A 19,602-nucleotide genomic window follows, 5' to 3' on the forward strand; every position below is an offset into this window, starting at 1 on the left:
GTGACCTAATGTGTTGGGCTGGGGGGGGGATTCCTTGGTTTCATTTTGAGGACTGCAAAATAATTTTTAAATAAAGTACCGTGAGAAAATATTTCGTTGGACTGAATCACTGCAACAGGCCTTTGCGAATCCACTACTGGATGAGGGTCTCCGCACACTGTGGGTATTATTGTACCAGACTGTGAACCACCTTGGTCATGCATGCACTCGCACTGTGTGCCATGAACTGGTTAATTCTAAAGCTGCACACTTATCCATTGTATGGAATTTGGCAAACCGAGTGAGCTTGGCCTGCAGCCAACCGCGTGTGCTACACTCCTCCATCTCGCGTTTTATCACGAAGTTAACTTTTTCAACGGTTTTATTTAACTTCACTCGTTTGTCGTAGTCAAATCTTGTAATCAAAAGTTAGTCTACTTCCTGTTGTCCAATTCCAAATTTTGCACACGTACTCAGATCCGGCAACAATTAATGCCTGCATCAAAATAGACATAAATTCATCAATTAATTGCCTCCTTTCAAGCAATCGCAATTTTTGTATGGGAGGCTTATTAATTATATTTGTGTGTAGGTCAAAAACGCCACGGTCCCTAAACTGTGGAATCGGCTCCCACAAAAAGCAGGCGCCGCGTGTCTCGGGCGCCATTGACGTAATTCTCGACCGCGAGTTAAACGAAGTTGTTAATAAAACCGTTGTTTTAAAAACTTTTTTTAAGGAGTTTATTTATACACATACACATCCGATCATGGGGTGACAGCCTTCTTCATCTGTGCCGTAGGACAACGATCACTCTCGAATTTGCCAACCGAATCGTTTGCAGGTCATTCTTTTTTTTCCAAACTTGGCAAGTTGGGCCATGACGCTGGCACACGACGGCTGGCTTCTCTTTGAACGATGTCGCAGGATCTTTGACTTGCATTTTGAAGTAGACTGCCGAGTGTTTTGATAGTACAATACCAACCCACCGGGCGGGCGGCTTGGCGCTAGAGCGGGCGGCTCGCAGTCAGTAGGTCGTGAGTTCAAATCCTGGTTGGGGGTTTACTCGGCCCATCCCTCCGGGGTAGGTAAAATGTATATACCACTCTGACTTGAGTTAACCAGGGCGGCCTGTCAAATTCTAACTGCGAACTTCTGCAACGAGCGGCGAATGTGCTGTCGCAGGATTGAGTGGTGGCGTTGGTGGCATTTGACTATTTTTGGTGGCTGTTGGTGGTGAAAGTTGGCGGCTGTGGCGGTGGTTGCGACTACAACGCGTGGGGAGTCGGGCCCATGTCCGTCTTGTATGGAGGAGAGTCGAAACTCGTTCCGCCGTTGTTGAAGGGGTCGTACGAGCCGGGGGTCAGGCTGCTGCTGCCACTCCTCATCGCCGCGTCGCTCTTCAGGAAGTCATCCTCATCCTCCTGCTGCTGGCCCACCACCATCTGCACCATCGCCGTACACAACAACACACCCACAGTGACAGCATTACCCAGTCAAGATTAGCAGCCGGTCAATCAAATGTATGCCACTACTACCACCACAACACGGATGTGACAATGGTAGCGATGATGACGGTTATGATGAAAGGAAGCACCTTGCTGGGCCGACCCTTCAATGTGAGATCTCCGCCCAGATCCTCATTTCTCCACTCGCGAAACAGCGGCACAATCACTCTCCTGGAGCTGAGACACAGGGGACGCACGGGGGGGGGGGGGTGGGTCCACAGAGACAAACGGCGTGCGCCGGTGAGACACAGGACGGGGCACCGAGAGAAGGACGGGACACCGCGTAGTGGCGGGCGGCGCCCTCCAGGGGCTGGTGGAGGAGGAGGAGGAGGAGGCGGTGCTCACCGGCGCAGCAGGTAGGGGTCAAAAGGGAAGACGGCGTCTAGCTGGTCGTGCGAGGCGGGGGCGGCCCCCACTAGCGTGTCCCCAGCCACGGGCAGTCTCTGCCGACTGTTCTTCTCCATGATGGAGTAGCAGAATGCGATCTGATACCGCCTGGCGAGACACGGAGACAGACACACGCAGCAGGCTTGAGCGGCTGACACGGCCGTTATGAACCCCGGCCACCGTAGCCACACCGGGGTCACCAATAGGGAGATGGATCGGCGTGCGGAGGATCGGAGCCGCGGGGCAACAGCGGACACCGCCGCGCGACGACGCTCACCTCGTCAGGGCCGCGAAGATGTTGACGACGGGTGGGCGACACACGCGCAGGGGGTTGAGACGGCACAGCACGATCCGCTCCAGGTTCAGGCTCTGCAGGTACGCCAGGCCTGGCCACACAGACAAAGATCCCCTAGGTGACCTCCGTTACGGTCGCTCATTCCCCAGCCCTTGCACGCGCCTTGCCATCTAAATCACTCGATTTTTGTGACCACCATTTAAAGTACGTTATAGAGCGCCCTTGTGAGTTAAGGCGCTCTGTATGAAGATAAGATAAGGTCACGTGGGCGCGCACACACACACTGCCCGCGCCTGCCCACGTGCGTGCGGCCTTCACCTTTGCGCATGTCGGGCTCCAGCAGTTGGCGGTGGCGGAACGAGAATGAGTAGAAGACGGCCTGGCAGGCGGCGTAGAAGGGGCCGTGCGCTGCCACGAGGCAGCGGGGCCGCGCGCAGTCCTCCTGCCCGTCGATGTAGCGGTGCAGCCAGGGCACCAGCAGCCCCAGGCACGCGCGCACCGTGCTGACGCAGCGCGCATGCACGCAGCACAGATACAGCACAGACACGGGCACAGCGGCTAGATGCATCATCAAAACCAAGCAGCAGCGACAGCGATACACCACGATATGATAGGGTACGCAAAACAACACAAGGCAGCTTTACCTATTTACTGATTTACCCTGGAGAGCCAAGCCGAGTTTGTAGGGCTTTTGCTCAGGAGAGTTCTCCCACATTGGCTGTTTATTTTAATATGTTCATGCAAGTGGGAGGGTGAGAAGGCTGAGACTCACCCCACTGGGATGTACTGGGTCTGGGCTAGCAGGCTGAGACTCACCCCACTGGGATGTACTGGGCCTGGGCTAGCAGGCTGAGACTCACCCCACTGGGATGTACTGGGCCTGGGCTAGCAGGCTGAGACTCACCCCACTGGGATGTACTAGGCCTGGGCTAGCAGGCTGAGACTCACCCCACTGGGATGTACTGGGCCTGGGCTAGCAGGCTGAGACTCACTCCACTGGGATGTACTGGGCCTGGGCTAGCAGGCTGAGACTCACCCCACTGGGATGTACTGGGCCTGGGCTAGCAGGCTGAGACTCACCCCACTGGGATGTACTAGGCCTGGGCTAGCAGGCTGAGACTCACCCCACTGGGATATACTGGGCCTGGGCTAGCAGGATGAGACTCACCCCACTGGGATGTACTAGGCCTGGGCCAGCAGGATGAGACTCACCTCACTGGGATGTACTGGGCCTGGGCTAGCAGGCTGAGACTCACCCCACTGGGATGTACTGGGCCTGGGCTAGCAGGATGAGACTCACCCCACTGGGATGTACTGGGCCTGGGCTAGCAGGCTGAGACTCACCCCACTGGGATGTACTGGGCCTGGGCTTGTAGGCTGAGACTCACCCCACTGGGATGTACTGGGCCTGGGCTTGTAGGCTGAGACTCACCCCACTGGGATGTACTGGGTCTGGGCTAGCAGGCTGAGACTCACCCCACTGGGATGTACTGGGCCTGGGCTAGCAGGCTGAGACTCACCCCACTGGGATGTACTGGGCCTGGGCTAGCAGGCTGAGACTCACCCTACTGGGATGTACTGGGCCTGGGCTAGCAGGCTGAGACTCACCCCACTGGGATGTACTGGGTCTGGGCTTGTAGGCTGAGAGTCACCCTACTGGGATGTACTGGGCCTGGGCTAGCAGGCTGAGACTCACCCCACTGGGATGTACTGGGCCTGGGCTTGTAGGCTGAGACTCACCCCACTGGGATGTACTGGGCCTGGGCTTGTAGGCTGAGACTCACCCCACTGGGATGTACTGGGTCTGGGCTAGCAGGCTGAGACTCACCCCACTGGGATGTACTGGGCCTGGGCTAGCAGGCTGAGACTCACCCTACTGGGATGTACTGGGCCTGGGCTAGCAGGCTGAGACTCACCCCACTGGGATGTACTGGGTCTGGGCTTGTAGGCTGAGAGTCACCCTACTGGGATGTACTGGGCCTGGGCTAGCAGGCTGAGACTCACCCCACTGGGATGTACTGGGCCCGGGCTAGCAGGCTGCCCATGTAGCCCACGGCTGCCTGCCTTGTGATGGCTGCCACGCTGGGGTTTTGCAGCTTCTTCCACAGGTGCTCAAGGAACGCCTCTGCCAGACCCTACACACACACAGAGATACAGTACAAACTTAGCTGTGCATGCATACACACAGCTATACATACACACACACGCAGATACAGCTTTACACTTAATACGTTGTTTTTGATAGCGTGCCCTCCTATATGCTGCGGCATCCCACAGCACATCCCGTCGCACATCTCAACATGCATGAAAGGGCACCCCCAGTGGCTGTTGTGCCTATGTGGCACGAGGGGATTCGGCACTTGGCCTACAACGGGCATCGGCCGGCCAGTAGGGGGTTGACGATTGCTCTTCAGGAGTCCGTGAGTCATTTTTTTTATTTGACAAATGACCCAACTCTTACAAACGACGCCGCGGGATCTGCAAGGCGCACCGTGAAACAGACGGCGCCAAGTATTTTGTGGTTAATGCAATGACAAAGATCCCCCGTGCGGCCTGTACAGACTGTTGGGGCGAGTGTTGGTAGGGGGACGAGGGAGGGGGACAGTGGTTAGCGTACTGCACTGCAAACTCCACCGCCAGAGTTCAAATTCTGGCCATTGCGATGAATGTATCCATGCATATCGGCCTTCTTCCGCACCGTACATAGCCAACCATGCTAATCTGGGCCCAGTACATCCCAGTGGGGTGAGTTTCTAATATCAGTGACAGCTCCCTGAACTGGTAGGGCCTCTCCTAGGTAGACTCAGCCTTAAGTTAGTACCCGGTTCGATGTATAAACGTCATGGGAAACAAAGGTGGCCAAGAGTGGTGCATTGCGGGCTACACAGGGGACCTTAGTCTGTGTGCGTGTGCGTGGAGAGGTGGTGCAGCGGTTAATGTACTGCGCTACGAACCCAGCGACCCGAGTTCGATTCCCGTTCACGGCCACCAACATCAGTGACGATTATCTGAACCGGACGCGGGCCTCCCCTAGGTCGACTCAGCCGCAAAACGAGCACCCGGTGCGGTGTGTGGGGAGACAAAAGCGGCCGGGGGTGGCATTGGCCACCCGTCCCCTCGTGCGCCGCGTCAGCATTCGTAGGCGCTACTCGCTAACGGCACTTTCCCCAAGAGCGTGAGCGGGCCACACGGGGGACCTTTGTCTGTGTGTGCGTGCGTGGTGCCGTCGTACGAGGTGGAAGCTGCACAGGTAGAAGAGGCAGAACTGCACGTGGCAGGAGGCGTGCGTGGGCAGCAGCAGGCGGTCAAACGCATCCAGCAGGTCCCGATACACGGCCTTCGTCATCTCCACGTCCAGCTTCCCTGAGCACCACAGAACACAACCCACTCACTCACCCAACCACCCACCCACCCACACACGCAACCACTCACTCACCCAGTCACCCACACACGCAACCACTCACTCACCCAACCATCCACACACGCAACCACTCACTCACCCAGCCACCCACACACGCAACCACTCACTCACCCAGCCACCCACACACGCAACCACTCACTCACCCAGCCACCCACACACGCAACCACTCACTCACCCAACCACCCACACACACACGCAACCACTCACTCACCCAACCACTCACTCACCCAACCACCCACACACGCAACCACTCACTCACCCAGTCACCCACACACGCAACCACTCACTCACCCAACCACCCGCGCACGCAACCACTCACTCACTCACCCAACCACCCACACACGCAACCACTCACTCACCCAGCCACCCACACACGCAACCACTCACTCACCCAACCATCCACACACGCAACCACTCACTCACCCAGCCACCCACACACGCAACCACTCACTCACCCAGCCACCCACACACGCAACCACTCACTCACCCAACCACCCACACACACACGCAACCACTCACTCACCCAACCACTCACTCACCCAACCACCCACACACGCAACCACTCACTCACCCAGCCACCCCAACACGCAACCACTCACTCACCCAGCCACCCCAACACGCAACCACTCACTCACCCAGTCACCCACACACGCAACAACTCACTCACCCAACCACCCGCACACCCAACCACCCACACACGCAACCACTCACTCACCCAGCCACCCCAACACGCAACCACTCACTCACCCAGCCACCCCAACACGCAACCACTCACTCACCCAGTCACCCACACACGCAACCACTCACTCACCCAACCACCCGCACATGCAAACACTCACTCACCCAACGACCCGCACATGCAAACACTCACTCACCCAACTCACCCAAGCACCCACCTCACCGACCCACCCACCCACCGACCCACCCACCCACACACCCACCCACACACCCACCCACACACCCTACTCCTTTACCCACTGTGCTCAATGTTCCTACTTACCCTGGTCACCCTACCCACTCCACTCACACAACCGCCCACCCGCCCGTCCACGCTCCACAACGCACGCTCGTGCCGCCTGTGCCCACCGTTGGGGTGGCACGTGTCACGGATGTATCGGAAGAGCAGCGCCATGAGGACATCGAGCGTGTTGGCGGCCGTGTGAGCCATCTCCCCCTCCTCTTCGTCCTCGCCCTTGTCCCCACCTCCTCGCCCGCCCCCCGCCTCCACACCCGCGTCCTCATCCTGGCGCCACACGGCAGAGGATCAACGGCGACGCCAGCGCACGGCACCGCAACCAAGCCACAAAGACAAAGACCCCCCGTGCAGCCTTAACAGACTCGTGGGGCAAGTGCTGTTAGTGAGCACCTGCTTTCCGACATGCATGCATGCACACGTACATGCACACAAAGACAAAGATCCTCCGTATAGCGCTCAGACTCATGGGGCAAGTGCTGTTAGTGAGCACCCGCTCCCGACATGCATGCATGCACACGTACATGCACACAAAGACAAAGATCCTCCGTATAGCGCTTAACAGACTCATGGGGCAAGTGCTGACGCACAAATGCACGCAAATATGGGAGGGTGGGTAGATGGGTGGACATGTGGGAGGGTGGGAAGGGGGGTAGATAGGTGAGTGGGTGGGTGGGAGGGTAGCTGTGTTTGGTGGTGGGTGAGTGAGCTGGTGGGTGGATGGGTGGGTGTGTTGCTTGGTGTGGGTGGGTGTGTTGGTGGCCTGGCAAGTGTCGTGGTGACGTCACCACCACTTAGTGGCGAATGGCGGTTGTTGTTGTTGGTGAGTGGGTGAGTGAGTGAGCTGGTGGGTGGGTGGCTGTGTGGGTGGGTGGTTGTGTGGCTGTGTTGGTTGGTGGGTAGGCGAGTGAGCTGGTGGATGAGTGGACGGGTGTGTGGGTGGCTGTGTGTGTGGGTGGGTGTGTTGGTTGGTGTGTGGGTTACTGTGTTGGTAGGTGGCCGTGCTGGTGGGTGGCTGTGTTGGTAGCTGGGCGAGTGAGCATGGTGGCTGTCTCACCATGTGGAACATCTCCTCCTGTGCGGCGCCCAACTGGCCGGCCGCCTGCTGCTCCGCGTCCTCAATGTCCTGGCGAGGGGCGTTCACCTGGGGGGGGGGAGAATTATTATTATTTTCTGGGTCGCCGCCCCGAGTGAAATGAAGCTCAGCCTCTCATTGAAATTAAGGGTGCGGTGAGGAGCGGTGAGGGGTCGGGGATTCTCACGTCGAGCTTGAGCAGCCTGTCCAGCAGTAGAGAGAGCACGTCGCGTCGCAGCACGGGCAGGTAGGTGGTGACGCGCAGTAGGTTGTGTACGTAGCACTCCTAGCAACATACCACGCATGTCATACACACACACGCGTGTTAACCACGCGCGTCACACACACACATCCCCACGACACGCCTCACACCCACACCCGTGTCACATACCACGTGCTTCACACACACACACAACATGCGTCACACCACACGTGTCAAACCAACACACACCATGCGCGTCACACAACCACGCACATCACACACCACGACACCCCACGCGAGCCTCGACACACACCACGCACAAACAACGGCAAACCCCGCCACCCATTCACAAGCAGAATAACAAGAAAAAGCTGGTGCCTTGGCGGACTTCACTGTAAACCTTCGCCGAGTGGCGGCCGCTCAGTTTGTTCCGTTCTCACGGCGCCGCGCTTCACCGCCGTAGCGTCGCGCGCGGGATGCGGCGATGCTGCCACGTGCGTCGAGTCGTTTGCAGGCAAAACCTTTCAGATTCAGACCACGGCGCCGACTCTCTTTGATCTTTTCACGTCCGCTTGCGAGCGGAGCCGACGGCGGCGTAGCAGCAGCAGCAGCATTTTACGGTCGAATATAACGCTGCCGCGGTGTTAACCGGGGAAGCCTCCCGGATTCGAACCGCGAAGCTTCAAGCTACCGAGCAAGCGGGGGCCACGCATCCAGTACCTGCGTCCGTGGAGATTTGGTCATAAACGGGAACCTCTCAGCCAGCAGCGGCATCAGGAACATGGGCGTCCTGCGCGCGCAGAGGGCGGGGTCACGCGGGGTCACGCGGGGTCACGCAGGGTCACGCGGGGTCACGCAGGGGTCACGCGCTGGAGGCCGCGAGTGAGCTGCGGTGAGCCGTGAATGAACTCAAGTTCAATTTGAATGTACAATTCGTATTGAGAAACTGTGTGTTATCTTAGTGTGGTCTGGGACAGTTTTTGCTGTTGTTATACTGCCTTTTCGATGCTTGGGAATTAATGCAATTTAAACTTTTATATAGGTTTTTTTTTAATTTAAGGGGAGCCACGGTGGTGTGATGCTATCTTCCTCGCCTGGTATGCAGGAGGTCCCGGGTTCGATCCTGACCCCTCCACATTTAGAAACATGCATTGAGGTTATTTTGATTATTTTGATGATATAAATGTCTAAATGATGGGCCACTTTGTGGCCAGGTTGCTTTTAAAAAAATAAGTTAAAAGCTTTGCCTGGTAGGATGGGGATGGTTTAGTTTAATTTGTGTTTAGGTGATTTGTTTACCTTTAATGTACTTTGCACTAATATAAAGTTGTTCTACTGTTTGTTGTTGTAACGTTCTTGCCTGCCCCTACTGGACATCTGTAAAAAAAGAGCTTTATAGCTCATCGGATTCCTCCACTATATTTTTTATTTTGAATTCGGGGCCTCATTATGGACGAGAGTGTACTTGCCAATAAAGTCTGACATAATGGCATTGTGATAACCCACAATGCCATAAAAGAGGCCGCCCCTGGTGCAGGCCAATCGGTCTCAAGAACACTGTGTAGGGTACACCGAAGCATGCGTGTGTCTGTGCGTGCCGTTTACCACGCGCACGCGTGGGCACGCATCGAGTCGATGCCTTGTAATCGGCGGTGCGTTGTTGGCGTTTGAACGTCTTAACAGCCGGACTGACGCCAGAGAGCATCACTGGCTTGACACTGGCGGAAGGGATTCATCGTTTGGCCCGAGTCTGGTGAAGAGGCCCAGAATATTGCAAGAGCAGGCCACTGCGTGTCGGCGTCACGGTCCACATTTGACAAATTTTTCTTTGCAAACGTGCTCACAAATTTAGTCAATTGGGATCATATAATTATATTATTTATATCCAGTGTTGGCTAAGTACGGTGCGAAAGGTCAGCGTACATACAAATTTCCCTTGAACGTGAAGCAGTCCCCCTCCTTCACCTCCGTCCGTTCCTCTCTTAAAGCCTCACCCCTTCTCTACAGCCCATCCACTTCCTCTCCCCTCCCCTTGCCCTCTACCCCTTCCCATCCCTCCCCTACCCCTTGCGTGATCCCCAACTACCCTCCATCACTGTTACTTATTCCTCAATCCTTCTAGCACGCCCCTGCCAGCTACATCCTTCTATTATTCTGTTATTGTTTTTATAAGCTACGTCAAGCGCCTTGAGTGAAGTCGCTCTGTAAATATAAATTGGAATAGAACGGGAGCCTTTACTGGGTAAACACGCACGGTAATAATAATAAAGTAAAAAACGGCCTGGCTCTCTTGTCTAAAATACACGCTGCTGGATAACGCTGGTGCGAGAAGAGACTGGGCCCACGGACTAAACCATATCTTTATGGAGGAGGTGAGTGAGTGAGTGGGGTGGGTTAAACCATTCTTGTGGGGGGGGGGGGGCGTGTGTGGAGACGTACGAGGGCACGATGCCAGCGATGAGCTCCAGGGCCTTGTGACAGATTTGGAAACACCTGTCCACATCTGGGGAGACATGTGGAGACACGGGAGATGTGAGAGAGACACAGGGAGACGTGAGAGAAACACGGGAGACGCGAGACAGTGAGACGTGAGAGAGACACGGGGAGACGTGAGAGAGACACGGGGAGACGTGAGAGAGACACGGGAGACGTGAGATACACGGGGAGACGTGAGAGAGACACGGGGAGACGTGAGAGAGACACGGGGAGACGTGAGAGAGACACGGGGAGACGTGAGAGAGACACGGGGAGACGTAAGAGAGACACGGGGAGACGTGAGAGAGACACGGGGAGACGTGAGAGAGACACGGGGAGACGTGAGAGAGACACGGGGAGACGTGAGAGACACGGGGAGACGTGAGAGAGACACGGGGAGACGTGAGACAAGGGAGACGTGAGAGAGACACGGGAGACGTGAGAGACACGGGGAGACGTGAGAGAGACACGGGGAGACGTGAGAGAGACACGGGGAGACGTGAGAGAGACACGGGGAGACGTGAGAGAGACACGGGGAGACGTGAGAGAGACACGGGGAGATGTGAGAGAGACACGGGGAGACGTGAGAGAGACACGGGGAGACGTGAGAGACACGGGGAGACGTGAGAGAGACAGGGGGAAACGTAAGAGAAACACGGGAGACGTGAGAGAGACACGGGGAGACGTGAGAGAGACACGGGGAGACGTGAGACAAGGGAGACGTGAGAGAGACACGGGGAGACGTGAGAGAGACACGGGGAGACATGAGAGAGACACGGGGAGACGTGAGACAAGGGAGACGTGAGAGAGACACGGGGAGACGTGAGAGACACGGGGAGACGTGAGAGAGACACGGGGAGACGTGAGAGAGACACGGGGAGACGTGAGAGAGACACGGGGAGACGTGAGAGAGACACGGGGAGACGTAAGAGAGACACGGGGAGACGTGAGAGAGACACGGGGAGACGTGAGAGAGACACGGGGAGACGTGAGAGAGACACGGGGAGACGTGAGACAAGGGAGACGTGAGAGAGACACGGGGAGACGTGAGAGACACGGGGAGACGTGAGAGAGACACGGGGAGACGTGAGAGAGACACGGGGAGACGTGAGAGAGACACGGGGAGACGTGAGAGACACGGGGAGACGTGAGAGAGACACGGGGAGACGTGAGACAAGGGAGACGTGAGAGAGACACGGGGAGACGTGAGAGAGACACGGGGAGACGTGAGAGACACGGGGAGACGTGAGAGACACGGGGAGACGTGAGAGAGACACGGGGAGACGTGAGAGAGACACGGGGAGACGTGAGAGAGACACGGGGAGACGTGAGACAAGGGAGACGTGAGAGAGACACGGGGAGACGTGAGAGAGACACGGGGAGACGTGAGAGAGACACGGGGAGACATGAGAGAGACACGGGGAGACGTGAGACAAGGGAGACATGAGAGAAACACGGGAGACGTGAGAGAGACACGGGGAGACGTGAGACAAGGGAGACGTGAGAGAGACACGGGAGACGTGAGAGAGACACGGGAGACGTGAGAGAGACACGGGAGACGTGAGAGAGACACGGGGAGACGTGAGAGAGACACGGGGAGACGTGAGAGAGACACGGGGAGACGTGAGAGAAACACGGGAGACGTGAGAGAGACACGGGGAGACGTGAGACAAGGGAGACGTGAGAGAGACACGGGAGACGTGAGAGAGACACGGGAGACGTGAGAGAGACACGGGGAGACGTGAGAGAGACACGGGGAGACGTGAGAGAGACACGGGGAGACGTGAGAGAAACACGGGAGACGTGAGAGAGACACGGGGAGACGTGAGAGAGACACGGGGAGACGTGAGAGAGACACGGGGAGACGTGAGAGAGACACGGGGAGACGTGAGAGAGACACAGGGAGACGTGAGAGAGACACGGGAGACATGAGATAGACACGGGGAGACGTGAGACAAGGGAGACATGAGAGAAACACGGGAGACGTGAGAGAGACACGGGGAGACGTGAGACAAGGGAGACGTGAGAGAGACACGGGAGACGTGAGAGAGACACGGGAGACGTGAGAGAGACACGGGGAGACGTGAGAGAGACACGGGGAGACGTGAGAGAGACACGGGGAGACGTGAGAGAGACACGGGGAGACGTGAGAGAAACACGGGAGACGTGAGAGAGACACGGGGAGACGTGAGAGAGACACGGGGAGACGTGAGAGAGACACGGGGAGACGTGAGAGAGACACGGGGAGACGTGAGAGAGACGCGGGGAGACGTGAGAGAGACGCGGGGAGACGTGAGAGAGACGCGGGGAGACGTGAGAGAGACGCGGGGAGACGTGAGAGAGACGCGGGGAGACGTGAGAGAGACACGGGAGACGTGAGAGATACGCGGGGAGACGTGAGAGAGACGCGGGGAGACGTGAGAGAGACACGGGGAGACGTGAGAGAGACACGGGAGACGTGAGAGACACGGGGAGACGTGAGAGACACGGGGAGACGTGAGAGAGACACGGGGAGACGTGAGAGAGACACGGGAGACGTGAGAGACACGGGGAGACGTGAGAGAGACACGGGGAGACGTGAGAGAAACACGGGAGACGTGAGAGAGACACGGGGAGACGTGAGAGAGACACGGGGAGACGTGAGAGAGACACGGGGAGACGTGAGAGAGACACGGGGAGACGTGAGAGAGACACGGGGAGACGTGAGAGAGACACGGGGAGACGTGAGAGAGACACGGGGAGACGTGAGAGAAACACGGGAGACGTGAGAGAGACACGGGGAGACGTGAGAGAGACACGGAGAGACGTGAGAGAGACACGGGGAGACGTGAGAGAAACACGGGGAGACGTGAGAGAAACACGGGAGACGTGAGAGAGACATGGGGAGACGTGAGAGAGACACGGGGAGACGTGAGAGAAACACGGGGAGATGTGAGAGAGACACGGGAGACGTGAGAGAGACACGGGAGACGTGAGACAAGGGAGACGTGAGAGAGACACGGGGAGACGTGAGAGAGACACGGGAGACGTGAGAGAGACGCGGGGAGACGTGAGAGAGACACGGGAGACGTGAGAGAGACACGGGGAAACGTGAGAGAGACACGGGAGACGTGAGAGAAACACGGGAGACGTGAAAGACACCACAGAATTATCCCCCCACCTGTCTCCCGTCACTCCTACATACAGGTGGTGCAACAGGTGGTGATTGTCTCCAGACTGCAGTCAATCCAAAGTAGCACTGGGTCTGTCCCATGATCGCCTGCACCTAGCCTGGTACAACAGTCAACCTGTAGCACCTGGGTCTGTTCCGTGACCTGCTGCCAGCGAGCTTTTGACACTTCACGTGGCCTCAAAGTGCACCTAGCCTGGCACAAGCACCGTGGTGGTGGTGTTACCGCCACTCAGTGGAGAACGACGGCTGTTGTCGTTGTGTCCGTGCGTCTCTCACCCTCGTCGTCATCGTCGGAGTCTGTGAACTCCCCCCCCGCCTCGTCCACCACGCGCTTGCCTGCAGCCACACACAACAGCGGCAGCAGTGGCTCACTCACCGCGCCAGACCGCACTCCAAGCCCCACACACATAGGTGGGTGTGTGGGTGAGTGGTTGTGTGGGTGGTTGTGTGTGTGGGTGGTTGTGTGGGTGAGTGGTTGCATGGGTGAGTGGTTGCGTGGGTGGTTGTGTGTGTGGGTGGTTGTGTGTGTGGGTGGTTGTGTGGGTGGTTGTGTGTGTGGGTGGTTGTGTGTGTGCAAGGTTGTGTGGGTGGGTGATTGTGTGTGTGGGTGGTTGTGTTGGTGAGTGGTTGTGTGGGTGGGTGGTTGTGTTGGGGCGTCTCGCACGGCGAGTGAAGTTGGAGAGCAGCATGATGAGGCAGGAGCGCAGGTAGATGGTCTGAGCTGACACCAGGTGAGTGAGGAACGCGAGGTACTCCTCCACCACCGCACGGCCACGTGACATCCAGTTGATCCTCTGCTCAATGCACACAGTGACAACAACAACAACCCGTTCGCCACGGAATGATGGTGATGTCACCACGGCGTTTGTGCCAGGCTAGGTGCACTTTGAGGCCACGTCAAGTGTCGCAGGCCCGCTAGCCGGAGATCACGGGACAGACCCACCAGGTGCCCACCAGGTGACCACCAGGTGTGAGTGATGTGTGCTTTGCGGTGCGTTGTGGACTAAGCGTTGTGAGTGATGTGTGCTTTGCGGTGCGTTGTGGACTCAGCGTTGTGAGTGATGTGTGCTTTGCGGTGTGTTGTGGACTAAGCGTTGTGAGTGATGTGTGCTGTGCGGTGCGTTATGGACTAAGCGTTGTGTGTGATGTGTGCTTTGCCGTGTGTTGTGGACTAAGCGTTGTGTGTGATGTGTGCTGTGCGTTGTGCACTAAGCGTTGTGTGCGTGTTTCGTGTGGCGTCACGTACCAGTATCAGTGACACCAGCAGCTCGTAGTCCTTGCCGAGCATCGCCACACAGCCCCGTAGCTCTTTGAGCCAACACTCCAGCTGCACCTCCTGCAACAGTAGCAACAGTAGCAGCAGTAGTAGCATCAGCAGTAAGAGCTGCAGTGGCAACAACATCATCATCAGCAGCAGCTAAGGGTGCAACCACTGCACCTCCTGCAACAACAAAAGTAGGTTCAGCAGCAAGTGCAGCAGCAGTAACAGAAGCAGCAGCACACCAGCTCCACCTGCTGCAATGTCAACAGCAGCAACAGCTGCAGCAGCACCAACGTCATTAGCAGCAGCTGGACCGCCTGCAACAGCAGTAACAGCTGAAGTATCATCAGAAGCAGGAACAGCTGCAGTGGTAATAGCAGTAACAGCAGCAATAGTAGTAACAACAGCAGTAACAGCAGCAACAGCAGCAACAGAAGCAGCAGCAGTAACAATAGCACCAGCAGCACCAACAGCAGTGGCTGCAGTAACAGCAGCAGTATGAGCAGCAGCAGCAACAGTATCTGCAGCAGCAGCAGTGAGAGCAGCAGTAGCAGCAGTAGCTGCAGCACCAACAGCAGTAGCTGCAGTAGTACGAGCAGCAGCAACAGTAGCTGCAGTAGCAGCAGCAGTACGAGCAGCAGCAACAGCAGTAGCAGCAGCGGTACGAGCAGCAGCAACAGTAGCTCCAGCAGCAGCAGTACGAGCAGCAGTAGCTGCAGTAGCTGCAGCAGCAGTACGAGCAGCAGCAACAGTAGCTGCAGCAGCAGCAGTACGAGCAGCACCAACAGCAGTAGCTGCAGCAGTACGAGCAGCAGTAGCAGCAGTACGAGCAGCAGTAGCAGCAGTACGAGCAGCAGCAGTACGAGCAGCAGCAGTACGAGCAGCAGCAGTAGCTGCAGCAGCAGCACGAGCAGCAGTAGCTGCAGTAGCAACAGTACCAGCAACAGCACTAACAGTAGCAGCAGCAGTACGAGCAGCAGCAGTAGCTGCAGTAGCAACAGCACCAGCAGCAGCAACAGCACTAACAGCAGCAGCAGTACGAGCAACAGCAGCAGTAGCTGCAGCAGCAGTACGAGCAGCAGCAGTAGCTGCAGTAGCAACAGCACCAGCAGCACCAACAGCACTAACAGCAGCAGCAGTACGAGCAACAGCAGCAGTAGCTGCAGCAGCAGTACGAGCAGCAGCAGTAGCTGCAGTAGCAACAGCACCAGCAGCAGCAACAGCACTAACAGCAGCAGCAGTACGAGCAACAGCAGCAGTAGCTGCAGCAGCAGTACGAGCAGCAGCAGTAGCTGCAGTAGCAACAGCACCAGCAGCACCAACAGCATTAACAGCAGCAGCAGTACGAGCAACAGCAGCAGTAGCTGCAGCAGCAGTACGAGCAGCAGCAGTAGCTGCAGTAGCAACAGCACCAGCAGCACCAACAGCATTAACAGCAGCAGCAGTACGAGCAACAGCAGCAGTAGCTGCAGCAGCAGTACGAGCAGCAGCAGTAGCTGCAGTAGCAACAGCACCAGCAGCACCAACAGCACTAACAGCAGCAGCAGTACGAGCAACAGCAGCAGTAGCTGCAGCAGCAGTACGAGCAGCAGCAGTAGCTGCAGTAGCAACAGCACCAGCAGCACCAACAGCACTAACAGCAGCAGCAGTACGAGCAACAGCAGCAGTAGCTGCAGCAGCAGTACGAGCAGCAGCAGTAGCTGCAGTAGCAACAGCACCAGCAGCACCAACAGCACTAACAGCAGCAGCAGTACGAGCAACAGCAGCAGTAGCTGCAGCAGCAGTACGAGCAGCAGCAGTAGCTGCAGTAGCAACAGCACCAGCAGCACCAACAGCATTAACAGCAGCAGCAGTACGAGCAACAGCAGCAGTAGCTGCAGCAGCAGTAGCTGCAGCAGCAGTACGAGCAGCAGCAGTAGCTGCAGTAGCAACAGCACCAGCAGCACCAACAGCACTAACAGCAGCAGCAGTACGAGCAACAGCAGCAGTAGCTGCAGCAGCAGTACGAGCAGCAGCAGTAGCTGCAGTAGCAACAGCACCAGCAGCACCAACAGCATTAACAGCAGCAGCAGTACGAGCAACAGCAGCAGTAGCTGCAGCAGCAGTACGAGCAGCAGCAGTACGAGCAGCAGCAGTAGCTGCAGCACCAACAGCATTAACAGCAGCAGCAGTACGAGCAACAGCAGCAGTAGCTGCAGCAGCAGTACGAGCAGCAGCAGTACGAGCAGCAGCAGTAGCTGCAGCACCAACAGCAGTAGCTGCAGCAGCAGTAGCTGCAGCACCAACAGCAGTAGCTGCAGCAGCAGTAGCTGCAGCACCAACAGCAGTAGCTGCAGCAGCAGTAGCTGCAGCACCAACAGCAGTAGCTGCAGCAGCAGTAGCTGCAGCACCAACAGCAGTAGCTGCAGCAGCAGTACGAGCAGCAGCAGTAGCTGCAGCAGCACCAACAGCACCAACAGCAGTAGCTGCAGCAGCAGTACGAGCAGCAGCAGCAGCCGTGAGTCACTGCACGGCTCCAGTGGCCTCGCCACTTCCCGAGTGGGGACGCGAGGCCCCCATGGATGATGATGATGGTGTTGTGTTCAGTGTCACAGGGCTGTCAACGCGTGCTGGAGGAGATGGTGGTTCGTGAAGACGAAGCCCCCCCCCCCAGCCGAGTTGACATGCGGTGTTTTTTTCTGTAAGACTTTGCTGTTTTTTTCCTGGATTTTTCTGTTGCGCGTAGTCACTCTCTCAAAACTGCTCAAGAGGAGTTGTACACCCCGAGCTGCCACTGATATTTATTGGCGTAAAATAAAATGTTCCGTTCCGGATGACGCTGAAAAGTATTATCTGTATTTTTATTTAGCGTGCTGATCTTAAAGGTCCATTGAAAAATGTGATACTCCGACTGATGCTCCTGTTGTTTGTGGAGTGACTCATGCAGCCAGCTGTGGCTCTAGGCTCTGGTGTTACATGTTATTTATGTAGTTTATTGTTAAAAATTCGGTCACAGTCCCTGTAATCACTGTTACATTGCAATTATGGCTTTATTTTTTTTGGTGATTTCGAAGACGTTTTTTAGTTTGGACATGTTTGTTTTGTTGTAGTACGGAGTTAGACTGATGGCCTTAATCTAAGTTGTCTTGTGGTTGTTGTTGTTGTTTGACTTGCATCCCACTGGGATTTTTGCACACAGCGTTGGTGTACGGTGCTTTATTCAGGAATATTTTGATGTTTTTGTTCATGGATTTTCTGTTTGCACAGTCACACATAGTCACTTTAAGATGTTTTCTTGCTCGTGTTTTTGTTTGTTTGTTGCGATTGCACCCGAGTCAAGAGCCGCATGGCTCACAGGTTTATACCTAATAAAGTAAACTAAAGTGCTGTTAGCGAGAGGCGCCTACGAAGGTCGGCACGGCACACGTGGAGGGGCCCGTCCACCACCAGCCCGGCCCAGCGTCTCGACACGGCCGCCGTGAACCTCCGGGTCACACCAAGCCGCCTCCGGCCTCGCCGCCTCACCTTGATGTCGGGGTCGGCCAGCTGGCGCAGCAGCAGCGTGTACTCCGCCGCATTGCCCCGGCTGTACTTGTTGAGCGCCTGCACGACCCCCTGCCCGAAGCGCACGCCCTTGCGAGCCGAGTTGGGCGAGACCAGCCGCACGGAGTCGTCCCGCGCGTCTCCCATCATCGCCGCCGCCTCCTGCTCCTCCTCGCGCCGCGCGAGCTACGGCCGCTGTGGCGGGGCCCTCTCGAGGCCACGCCGGCAGGGACGCCGCCGCTGCTGCTCCTGCTGCGTCTCTCGAGCGGAGACTCCCACCGCTCTCTCCCTCTCACACCCCGTCTCTGTTGCCGGCCCCACAGTGATGGCTATCTCCGTGTCGCTGTCCCCCTGCCGTCTCCGTGTCGCTGTCTCCGTGTCGCTGTCTCCGTGTCGCTGTCCCCCTGACGTCTCCGTGCACGTCGCTGCACGGCTTCTCTCTCTGCTCCACGCGACCCCCGCTGCCTTGCCGTGTCCCTCCGCCTCTCTCTCTATCCCTGTCACTCTGTGTTTCTCTGTCCCAGTGTCTCTCTGTCCCTGTGTCTCTCAGTGTTTCTCTGTCTCTCTCTGTCCCTGTGTCTCTCTGCCTCTCTCTGTCTCTCTGTCCCAGTTTCTCAGTGTCTCTCTCTGTGTCTCTCTACGTAGCCCCGCTCCGTCTCAGCGCGGCCTTTCGCCTCCACCCGGCGCGGCCATGCTGCTCGCCCGGTCACGTGGTGCTGCTCGTCCGGTCACGTGGTGCTGCTCGGGCCGAGTATTTTTTTTATTTCCCGCGCCCCGCGTCGCAGGCGGCGGCGCTCCCACAGGAGCCAGCGACGTCGTCGTCCGTTCGTTTGCGTTAATTCGCGCAGCGCGCACAACTCATTCTCAACACCGTGAACGTAAATTGCGGAATTACGTCACGAGCACGGCAGTCGGGGAATTATGACGTCACCCATGCAGTGCGGTGACAGACTATTTATACAGCTGTACTGGAGGAATCCGATGAGCTATAAAGCGCTTTTTTTCACAGACGTTCAGTGTGGGCGGGTCAGAAAGTGGCAACAAACGATACAAAAACACGATAGGAGTGCAAAGTAGAGAATAGGAAAGTTCAGCCAATCACGAAAGCAATGAAAGTGAGCGATGTTTTATTTTTGCCAGGTAAAGCCCCGACTGAGCTATTCGCTTCTTTTAAATTAGCCACCCGGCCGCAAGCGACAGCTCGCGGTGACGTGCCTCGTGCGCGGTGACGTCATCACGCACGGCTTGCAGCGCCGGGCGACATCGCGAGAATTAGCGATGGGTAGTGACGTCATGGGCGGCAAGGCCTGGAGGAGGTGTGACGTCACGTTGTG

General features: G+C 57.0%; 1 protein-coding gene across 1 annotated transcript; it reads right to left on the reverse strand.

Moving 5' to 3' along the window:
• Positions 1-693: 693 nt before the first annotated feature.
• Positions 694-19,461, reverse strand: RRN3 (RNA polymerase I transcription factor RRN3). The gene is made up of 16 exons (XM_032976242.2): positions 18,251-19,461; positions 14,732-14,821; positions 14,150-14,279; positions 13,762-13,821; positions 10,278-10,341; positions 8,559-8,628; positions 7,824-7,922; positions 7,619-7,705; positions 6,675-6,831; positions 5,400-5,530; positions 4,172-4,302; positions 2,486-2,670; positions 2,150-2,258; positions 1,831-1,980; positions 1,575-1,662; positions 694-1,422 (listed from the first exon to the last, which is right to left on the reverse strand). The coding sequence occupies exons 1-16, from the start codon at positions 18,416-18,418 to the stop codon at positions 1,246-1,248; spliced, it is 1,896 nt and encodes a 631-aa protein (XP_032832133.1). The 5' UTR covers positions 18,419-19,461; the 3' UTR covers positions 694-1,245.
• Positions 19,462-19,602: the final 141 nt, after the last annotated feature.

The sequence above is a fragment of the Petromyzon marinus genome, chromosome 58, assembly GCF_048934315.1.
Source record: "Petromyzon marinus isolate PM22_M1 ecotype Great Lakes invasive population chromosome 58, UKy_Petmar_22M1.pri1.0, whole genome shotgun sequence".
In the NCBI taxonomy this organism is placed as follows: Eukaryota; Metazoa; Chordata; class Hyperoartia; order Petromyzontiformes; family Petromyzontidae; genus Petromyzon; species Petromyzon marinus.

Excerpts from the sequence above, each read along its gene's own strand:
- RRN3 (XM_032976242.2), bottom strand. The coding sequence starts at position 18,418 with ATGATGGGAGACGCGCGGGACGACTCCGTGCGGCTGGTCTCGCCCAAC. Across the intron at positions 2,671-4,171 it reads GCCCAGTACATCCCAGTGGG|CACGGTGCGCGCGTGCCTGG; the intron begins GTGAGTCTCAGC and ends GCGCTGCGTCAG. Across the intron at positions 2,259-2,485 it reads GGAGCCCGACATGCGCAAAG|GCCTGGCGTACCTGCAGAGC; the intron begins GTGAAGGCCGCA and ends CTGTGTGGCCAG.